Raw genomic sequence first — 12,962 nt, 5'->3', positions numbered from 1 at the left:
CATACAGCTACATTCATACACACAGCACAGGCACATACAGCTACATTCATACACACAGCACAGGCACATACAGCTACATTCATACATAGCACGGGCACATACAGCTACATTCATACACAGCACGGGCACATACAGCTACATTCATACACAGCACAGGCACACACAGCTACATTCATACACAGCACAGGCACACACACATAGCTAAATACATACACACAGCACAGGCACATACAGCTACATTCATACACGGCACAGGCACATACAGTTACATTCATACACAGCACAGGCACACACACATACACACAGCTGCATGCATACATACAGCACAGGCACATACAGCTTCATACACACACACAGCTACATACACACGCACACAGCACAACACAGGCACATACAGCTACATAGAGCTACACACACCGCTACATACATACATACATACACACAGCACAGGCACATACAGCTACACACACACAGCACAGGCACATACAGCTACATTCATACACAGCACAGGCACATACAGCTACATTCATACACAGCACAGGCACATACATCTACATTCATACACAGCACAGGCACATACAGCTACATTCATACACAGCACGGGCACATACAGCTACATTCATACACAGCACGGGCACATACAGCTACATTCATACACAGCACAGGCACATACAGCTACATTCATACACAGCACAGGCACACACATAGCTAAATACATACACACAGCACAGGCACATACAGCTACATTCATACACAGCACAGGCACACACACACACACACCCGCATACATACATACAGCAGAGGCACAAACAGCTTCATACACACACACAGCTACATACATACACAACACAGGCACATACAGCTACATTGATACACAGCACAGGCACATACAGCTACATTCATACACAGCACAGGCACATACACATAGCTACATTCATACACAGCACAGGCACATACAGCTACATTCATACACAGCACAGGCACACACACATAGCTACATACATACACACAGCACAGACACATACAGCTACATTCATACACAGCACAGGCACACACACATACACACAGCTGCATGCATACATACAGCACAGGCACATACAGCTACATACACACGCACACAGCACAACACAGGCACATACAGCTACATACACACACACACACCGCTACATACATACATACACACAGCACAGGCACATACAGCTACACACACACAGCACAGGCACATACAGCTACATTCACACACAGCACGGGCACATACAGCTACATTCATACACAGCACAGGCACATACAGCTACATTCATACACAGCACAGGCACATACAGCTACATTCATACACAGCATGGGCACATAAAGCTACATTCATACACAGCACGGGCACATACAGCTACATTCATACACAGCACAGGCACATACAGCTACATTCATACACAGCACGGGCACATACAGCTACATTCATACACAGCACGGGCACATACAGCTACATTCATACACAGCACGGGCACATACAGCTACATTCATACACAGCACAGGCACATACAGCTACATTCATACATAGCACGGGCACATACAGCTACATTCATACACAGCACGGGCACATACAGCTACATTCATACACAGCACAGGCACATATAGCTACATTCATACACAGCACAGGCACACACACAGCTAAATACATACACACAGCACAGGCACATACAGCTACATTCATACACAGCACAGGCACATACACATAGCTACATACATACACACAGCACAGGCACATACAGCTACATTCATACACAGCACGGGCACATACACATAGCTACATACATACACACAGCACAGGCACATACAGCTACATTCATACACAGCACAGGCACACACACCTACACACAGCTGCATGCATACATACAGCACAGGCACATACAGCTTCATACACACACACACAGCTACATACACACGCACACAGCACAACACAGGCACATACAGCTACATACACACACACACCGCTACATACATACATACACACAGCACAGGCACATATAGCTACACACACACAGCACAGGCACATACAGCTACACACACACAGCACAGGCACATACAGCTACATTCATACGCAGCACAGGCACATACAGCTACATTCATACACAGCACAGGCACATGCACACACAGCTGCATACATACATACAGCACAGGCACAAACAGCTACATTCATACACAGCACAGGCACATACAGCTACATTCATACACAGCACGGGCACATACAGCTACATTCATACACAGCACGGGCACATACAGCTACATTCATACACAACACAGGCACATACAGCTACATTCATACACAGCACAGACACACACACACAGCTGCATACATACACACAGCACAGGCACATACAGCTACACACACAGCACAGGCACATACAGCTACATTCATACACAGCACAGGCACATACAGCTACATTCATACACAGCACGGGCACATACAGCTACATTCATACACAGCACGGGCACAAACAGCTACATTCATACACAGCACAGGCACATACAGCTACATTCATACACAGCACGGGCACATACAGCTACATTCATACACAGCACGGGCACATACAGCTACATTCATACACTACACAGGCACATACAGCTACATTCATACACAGCACAGACACACACACACAGCTGCATACATACACACAGCACAGGCACATACAGCTACACACACAGCACAGGCACATACAGCTACATTCATACACAGCACAGGCACATACAGCTACATTCATACACAGCACAGGCACATACAGCTACATTCATACACAGCATGGGCACATACAGCTACATTCATACACAGCACGGGCACATACAGCTACATTCATACGCAGCACGGGCACATACAGCTACATTCATACACAGCACGGGCACATACAGCTACATTCATACACAGCACGGGCACATACAGCTACATTCATACACAGCACGGGCACATACAGCTACATTCATACACAGCACGGGCACATACAGCTACATTCATACACAGCACGGGCACATACAGCTACATTCATTACACAGCACGGGCACATACAGCTAAATTCATACACAGCACAGGCACATACAGCTACATTCATACACAGCACGGGCACATACACATAGCTACATACATACACACAGCACAGGCACATACAGCTACATTCATACACAGCACAGGCACACACACCTACACACAGCTGCATGCATACATACAGCACAGGCACATACAGCTTCATACACACACACAGCTACATACACACGCACACAGCACAACACAGGCACATACAGCTACATACACAAACACACACCGCTACATACATACATACATACACACAGCACAGGCACATACAGCTACACACACACAGCACAGGCACATACAGCTACATTCATACACAGCACAGGCACATACAGCGACATTCACACACAGCACGGGCAAATACAGCGACATTCATACACAGCACGGGCACATACAGCTACATTCATACACAGCATGGGCACATACAGCTACATTCATACACAGCACGGGCACATACAGCTACATTCATACACAGCACAGGCACATACAGCTACATTCATACACAGCACGGGCACATACAGCTACATTCATACACACAGCACAGGCACATACAGCTATACATAGCACGGGCACATACAGCTACATTCATACACAGCACGGGCACATACAGCTACATTCATACACAGCACAGGCACACACAGCTACATTCATTTCATACACAGCACAGGCACACACACATAGCTAAATACATACACACGGCACAGGCACATACAGTTACATTCATACACAGCACAGGCACACACACATACACACAGCTGCATGCATACATACAGCACAGGCACATACAGCTTCATACACACACACAGCTACATACACACGCACACAGCACAACACAGGCACATACAGCTACACACACCGCTACATACATACATACACACAGCACAGGCACATACAGCTACACACACACAGCACAGGCACATACAGCTACATTCATACACAGCACAGGCACATACAGCTACATTCATACACAGCACAGGCACATACATCGACATTCATACACAGCACAGGCACATACAGCTACATTCATACACAGCACGGGCACAAACAGCTACATTCATACACAGCACGGGCACATACAGCTACATTCATACACAGCACGGGCACATACAGCTACATTCATACACAGCACAGGCACATACAGCTACATTCATACACAGCACAGGCACACACATAGCTAAATACATACACACAGCACAGGCACATACAGCTACATTCATACACAGCACAGGCACACACACACACACACCCGCATACATACATACAGCACAGGCACAAACAGCTTCATACACACACACAGCTACATACATACACAACACAGGCACATACAGCTAAATTGATACACAGCACAGGCACATACAGCTACATTCATACACAGCACAGGCACATACACATAGCTACATTCATACACAGCACAGGCACATACAGCTACATTCATACACAGCACGGGCACATACAGCTACATTCATACACAGCACAGGCACACACACATAGCTACATACATACACACAGCACAGACACATACAGCTACATTCATACACAGCACAGGCACACACACATACACACAGCTGCATGCATACATACAGCACAGGCACATACAGCTACATACACACGCACACAGCACAACACAGGCACATACAGCTACATACACACACACACCGCTACATACATACATACACACAGCACAGGCACATACAGCTACATTCATACACAGCACAGGCACACACACACACACACCTGCATACATACATACAGCACAGGCACATACAGCTACACACACACAGCACAGGCACATACAGCTACATTCATACACAGCACGGGCACATACAGCTACATTCATACACAGCACGGGCACATACAGCTAAATTTATACACAGCACAGGCACATACAGCTACATTCATACACAGCACAGGCACACACACATAGCTACATACATACACACAGCACAGGCACATACAGCTACATTCATACACAGCACAGGCACACACACATACACACAGCTGCATGCATACATACAGCACAGGCACATACAGCTTCATACACACACACAGCTACATACACATGCACACAGCACAAAACAGGCACATACAGCTACATACACACACACACCGCTACATACATACATACACACAGCACAGGCACATATAGCTACACACACACAGCACAGGCACATACAGCTACATTCATACACAGCACAGGCACATACAGCTACATTCATGCACAGCACAGGCACATACAGCTACATTCATACACAGCACGGGCACATACAGCTACATTCATACACAGCACAGGCACATACAGCTACATTCATACACAGCACGGGCACATACAGCTACATTCATACACAGCACGGGCACATACAGCTACATTCATACACAGCACAGGCACACACACACACAGCTGCATACATACATACAGCACAGGCACATACAGCTTCATACACACGCACACAGCACAACACAGGCACATACAGCTACATACACACACACCGCTACATACATACATATACACACAGCACAGGCACATACAGCTACATTCATACACAGCACAGGCACATACAGCTACATTCATACACAGCACGGGCACATACAGCTACATTCATACACAGCACAGGCACACACACACACAGCTGCATACATACATATAGCACAGGCACATACAGCTTCATACACACGCACACAGCACAACACAGGCACATACAGCTACATTCATACACAGCACAGGCACACACACATAGCTACATACATACACACAGCACAGGCACATACAGCTACACACACACAGCACAGGCACATACAGCTACATTCATACACAGCACAGGCACACACACATAGCTACATACATACACACAGCACAGGCACATACAGCTACATTCATACACACAGCTACATACACACGCACACAGCACAACACAGGCACATACAGCTACATACACACACACACCGCTACCTACATACATACACACAGCACAGGCACATACAGCTACACACACACAGCACAGGCACATACAGCTACATTCATACACAGCACAGGCACACACACATAGCTACATACATACACACAGCACAGGCACATACAGCTACATTCATACACACAGCTACATACACACGCACACAGCACAACACAGGCACATACAGCTACATACACACACACACCGCTACCTACATACATACACACAGCACAGGCACATACAGCTACACACACACAGCACCAGGCACATACAGCTACATTCATACACAGCACAGGCACATACAGCTACATTCATACACAGCACAGGCGCACACACACACCTGCATACATACATACAGCACAGGCACAAACAGCTTCATACACACACACAGCTACATACATACACAACACAGGCACATACAGCTACATTCATACACAGCACAGGCGCACACACACACACCTGCATACATACATACAGCACAGGCACAAACAGCTTCATACACACACACAGCTACATACATACACAACACAGGCACATACAGCTACATTCATACACAGCACAGGCACATACAGCTACATTCATACACAGCACGGGCACATACAGCTACATTCATACACAGCACGGGCACATACAGCTACATTCATACACAGCACAGGCACATACAGCTACATTCATACACAGTACGGGCACATACAGCTACATTCATACACAGCACAGGCACATACAGCTACATTCATACACACAGCACAGGCACATACAGCTACATTCATACACAGCACGGGCACATACAGCTACATTCATACACAGCACGGGCACATACAGCTACATTCATACACAGCACAGGCACATACAGCTACATTCATACACAGCACGGGCACATACAGCTACATTCATACACACAGCACAGGCACATACAGCTACATTCATACACAGCACAGGCACATACAGCTACATTCATACACAGCACGGGCACATACAGCTACATTCATACACAGCACAGGCACATACAGCTACACACACACAGCACAGGCACATACAGCTACATTCATACACAGCACAGTCACACACACACAGCTGCATACATACATACAGCACAGGCACATACAGCTTCATACACACGCACACAGCACAACACAGGCACATACAGCTACATACACACACACCACTACATACATACATACATACACACAGCACAGGCACATACAGCTACATTCATACACAGCACAGGCACACACACATAGCTACATACCTACACTTGGCACAGGCACATACAGCTACACACACACAGCACAGGCACATACAGCTACACACACACAGCACAGGCACATACAGCTACATTCATACACAGCACAGTCACACACACACACAGCTGCATACATACATACACCACAGGCACATTCAGCTTCATACACACACACAGCTACATACACACGCACACAGCACAACACAGACACACACACCGCTACATACATACATACATACACACAGCACAGGCACATACAGCTACATTCATACACAGCACTGGCACACACAGCTACATTCATACACAGCACAGGCACATACACATAGCTACATACATACACACAGCACAGGCACATACAGCTACACACACAGAGCACAGGCACATACAGCTACACCCACACAGCACAGTCACCTACAGCTACATACATACAAGAACACACGCACAACATACACATACAGCTACATACACACACACGTACAGGCACATACAGCTACATACACACACACACGTACAGGAACATACAGCTACATACATATACAGCACGCACAAGCTACACACACACACAAACATACACATACAGTTACATATGCACACACACAGCTACATACACACACACACACACAGCACACACAACATAAACATACAGCTACACACACACATGTGACATACACATACAGCTACATACACACACACGTCCACTTCTATGTCAGGCCCTATGTATCTATGTATGAATAAGTGCATGGACCTCTTACAGCTGTATACAGGGCGGCTTCCCATCATAATAACAATACATACATGTGATGAGACCAGGGGCACTGTGAGCTGGCTTACCCTACACAATATTATCCACTAATCCAGGTCCCTACCCAACACTATCCACTAATCCAGGTCCCTACACAACATTATCCACTGATCCAGGCCCCTACACAACACGATCCACTGATCCAGGTCCCTACACAACATTATCCACTGATCCAGGTCCCTACCCAACATTATCCACTGATCCAGGTCCCTACACAACACTATCCACTAATCCAGGTCCCTACACAACATTATCCACTGATCCAGGCCCCTACACAACACCATCCACTGATCCAGGCCCCTACACAACACTATCCACTGATCCAGGTCCCTACACAACACTATCCACTAATCCAGGTCCCTACAAAACATTATCCACAGATCCAGGCCCCTACACAACACCATCCACTGATCCAGGTCCCTACACAAGTCTAGCCACTGATCCAGGCCCCTACACAACACTATCCACTGATCCAGGTCCCTACACAACACGATCCACTGATCCAGGTCCCTACACAACACTATCCACTGATCCAGGCCCCTACACAACACGATCCACTGATCCAGGTCCCTACACAACACTATCCACTGATCCAGGCCCCTACACAACACTATCCACTAATCCGGGACCCTACACAACAATATCCACTGATCCAGGCCCCTACACAACACTATCCACTGATCCAGGTCCCTACACAACACTACCCACTGATCCAGGTCCCTACACAACACTATCCACTGATCCAGGCCCCTACACAACACGATCCACTAATCCAGGTCCCTACACAACACGATCCACTGATCAAGGTCCCTACACAACACTACCCACTGATCCAGGTCCCTACACAACACTATCCACTGATCCAGGCCCCTACACAACACGATCCACTAATCCAGGTCCCTACACAACACGATCCACTGATCCAGGTCCCTACACAACACTATCCACTGATCCAGGCCCCTACACAACACGATCCACTAATCCAGGTCCCTACACAACACTATCCACTGATCCAGGTCCCTACACAACACTACCCACTGATCCAGGTCCCTACACAACACTATCCACTGATCCAGGCCCCTACACAACACGATCCACTGATCCAGGTCCCTACACAACACGATCCACTGATCCAGGTCCCTACACAACACTATCCACTGATCCAGGTCCATACACAACACTATCCACTGATCCAGGCCCCTACACAACACTATCCACTGATCCAGGCCCCTACACAACACTATCCACTGATCCAGGTCCCTACACAACACTATCCACTGATCCAGGCCCCTACACAAGTCTAGCCAATGATCCAGGCCCCTACACAACACTATCCACTGATCCAGGTCCCTAGAGAACACTATCCACTGATCCAGGTCCCTACAGAACACTATCCACTGATCCAGGTCCCTACACAACACTATCCACTGATCCAGGTCCCTACACAACACTATCCACTGATCCAGGTCCCTACACAACACTATCCACTGATCCAGGTCCCTACACTACACTATCCACTTATCTAGGTCCCTACACTACACTACCCACTGATCCAGGCCCCTACACAACACTACCCACTGATCCAGGCCCCTACACAACACTACCCACTGATCCAGGCCCCTACACAACACTACCCACTGATCCAGGTCCCTACACAACACTATCCACTGATCCAGGTCCTTACACAACACTATCCACTGATCCAGGCCCCTACACAACACTATCCACTGATCCAGGTCCCTACACAACACTATCCACTGATCCAGGTCCCTACACAACACTATCCACTGATCCAGGTCCCTATACAACACTATCCACTGATCCTGGCTCCTACACAACACTATCCACTGATCCAGGTCCATACACAACACTATCCACTGATCCAGGTCCTGCACTGATGAGAGCTAACAAGGGTCTAACAGTCTGTCTGTTAGTGAGATTTGTGGCTCTGTGTACGCTGAAGAGCAAACTGCCCCGGGCGCACAGATTGCCAACTTGTTTGCATATTTCTACCCAGAAGTCATTGGGTGAAGTTTCATTCTTCGCTCTTTCAGATAATGCCGGCTGTTACAGCGAGGGTATCTGCCAGTCCCACCCGTACTCACATCAATCTCCTCCAGCGTGCCATCCAGGAATCTCTGCACTTGTGAGCTAATCTCTGCGATCTGGCTCGCGCTGAATGGCTCATAGGTAACATGTGTATGCTTGGCCTGGATGGGAGATAGGATGACGGAGTAAATGTCACACACAGCGCAGTCGCTTTAGGGAGAAACCACAGATCGCGCTGCCTGTGGGGTAGTGACGGAGCAGCAGACTGTGAGTGATGAAGGAAAGAACAGTAACATGATAATAAAGCCTATGGGGCCAATTTATCAATAATGAACAAAATGTTAAGAAATATCTGCGCTAATAGTTAATAAATGTAAATAAAAGGTGTTCCAAAAAGAATGAATGAAAGCAGATAACCACAATGATAAAAATTGAAGTAAAAAATATATTTACTATAATAAATTCATTGACCGGTCAATAAAGACAATATAAATTCATAATAGAAAACAATTACAACATTATTGAAAAATAAAAAACTAAGCATATAAAAAATGTAAATAAATAGCAGAATCAATACACAAGAGTAAATTAATAATAATGATGATATGAATCTTAATATTCTAATTATTCACTGGAGGAGGTGGATCCAAAAAGTAAAAATAAAAATGCAAATAAGCGTTAGTTTGTCTGTATCTTAGATAATTAGTGAGCAATCCCGCCGGTATAGTGCTGGTATTATCAGACTGCCTGTATCTTCATTGGAAATCAAGTCACATAGGTAGCTACCAATATCCCGGGTACAGGTATACTTGCCTCTTTGATAAAGCCCCATGGTTGTGGAGTGAAACGCATCAGTGGAACCTGTTTTGGACCCTGCTGTACTTGACACCTGCACCCATTATTGAGCTAAGCTTACCCCCACCGGCTTACGTGACTTGCGGTTCCGCTGGACAAACGGCCAACGCCTGGTGTGTTGAGGCAGGATTGAGACGCGGCCGGATGGACACACTGACACCAGATCAGTAAGGGGCCGCTCACTCGTTGTCTCTCCGAAGCCTCCTCCACCGCATACAGTCTCTGCAGCAAGTATACCTGTACCCGGGATATTGGTAGATACCTATGTGACTTGATTTCCAATGAAGATACAGGCAGTCTGGTAATACCAGCACTATACCGGTGGGATTGCTCACTAATTATCTAAGATACAGACAAACTAACGCTTATTTGCATTTTTTATATATTTTTATATTTACTTTTTGGATCCACCTCCTCCAGTGACTGATTAGAATATTAAGATTCATATCATCATTATTATTAATTTACTCTTGTGTATTGATTCTGCTATTTATTTACATTTTATATATGCTTAGTTTTCAATAGTGTTATAATTGTTTTCTATTTATGAATTTATATTGTCTTTATTGACCGGTCAATGAATTTATTATAGTAAATAATAATATATGTTTTAGTTAAATTTTTGTCATTGTGGTTATCTGCTTTCATTCATTCTTTTTGGAACACCTTTTATTTACATTTATTAACTATTAGCGCAGATATTTCTTAACATTTTGTTCATTTTTGTAACACCTGGTTTTCCAGGTGGTTTTTAGTGTGTCACCACAGGCACATGATAGTATCTGCTGCTTGTAATATTATTAATTGATTTGATTGATTTATTCAATAGTTATTTAATACATCAATTGTTGCTGTTTTGCATTATAATTTATTAGTGCTAAGATTTTGGTTTTAGTTCCCATTTATCAATAATCACATGCTCAATGCCACCTGGGAGTGATATTAAATCCAAAAATCGCATTGCAGCGCATCAATCGCTGGCATGTATCAAAAGAGCATGCAGAGACAGGGGCTCGGAAAGGAATCCGTCCCTGCGATGTGCTCAGAGTGATGTGACCGCATCATAGTACATCTGGGGGATACTTCGTATTTGTGGGTATCCCCCTAAAAAATCACCCAAAAAAGGGTGTTTTCGGAGAATATGCCGCAAATATTTAATGGCAAATAGGCCCCTAATCCCTGGGTGTAGCTCTATTCTTCTACAGCGTCTGTAGGTCTCCTTACCAAGGAGTCACGGAAGGACAGCTCCCGCCTCAGGTGATCAATCTCTCGCTGCAGATTCTTACACATCCGCTGTGGGAGGAAAAGACAATTAGGATCTCTGAGAGTGACTGTGCTGCGCTCTGACCTGTTACATGTACAGGAGTGACCCAGGGGTCCCGTGTGATTGCTGTAGAATGTAAGCTCTTGCGAGCAGGGCCCTCTCCCCTATGTGGTCTCTATATAGTTATGTAATCTTCAGATTGTAACTATGTATAGATGTAAAGTTGTGCACTTGCTCATGTAATTCCTGTCTAATCGCCCTGGTATTTTGTGGTTTGACTGTATGTTCTACCTATGTACAGTACGGCGCGGCAGGACCCTTGTGGCGCCATCTAAATCATAAAATCAGTCATGTGACGTCCAGCAAACAAGAAACTAATACATCTTGCGCTGAATACCAAAAAGATGAACATTCAGTGCAGAAATCCCCATCTTATTCTATATTCAGTTATATTCCCCATCTTATTCTATATTCAGTTATATTCCCCATCTTATTCTATATTCAGTTATAGTCCCCATCTTATTCTATATTCAGTTATATTCCCCATCTTATTCTATATTCAGTTATATTCCCCATCTTATTCTATATTCAGTTATATTCCTCATCTTATTCTATATTCAGTTATAATCCCCATCTTATTCTATATTCAGTTATATTCCCCATCTTCTATATTCAGTTATATTCCCATCTTATTCTATATTCAGTTATAGTCCCCATCTTATTCT

General features: G+C 45.4%; 1 protein-coding gene across 1 annotated transcript in view; it reads right to left on the bottom strand.

Annotated features, from left to right (window-relative positions):
* The window catches only part of KIF9 (kinesin family member 9), a gene marked incomplete at its 3' end in the record, with an annotated part of 97,271 nt that overhangs the window by 47,835 nt on the left and 36,474 nt on the right, over window positions 1–12,962 (bottom strand). The window contains exons 11-12 of the mRNA XM_088466418.1: window positions 12,198–12,266; window positions 10,175–10,279 (exon numbers count right to left, since the gene is read on the bottom strand). Coding sequence (XP_088322544.1) covers window positions 10,175–10,279; window positions 12,198–12,266 — 174 coding nt within the window. The remainder of the gene's footprint in view (window positions 1–10,174; window positions 10,280–12,197; window positions 12,267–12,962) is intronic.

Source organism: Taudactylus pleione, unplaced genomic scaffold (genome assembly GCF_031769625.1).
Source record: "Taudactylus pleione unplaced genomic scaffold, aTauple2 ptg003125l, whole genome shotgun sequence".
NCBI classification, from domain to species: Eukaryota; Metazoa; Chordata; class Amphibia; order Anura; family Myobatrachidae; genus Taudactylus; species Taudactylus pleione.
The sequence above is the reverse complement of the archived record's forward strand: the minus strand, read 5'-3'. Positions and strand labels throughout refer to the sequence as shown.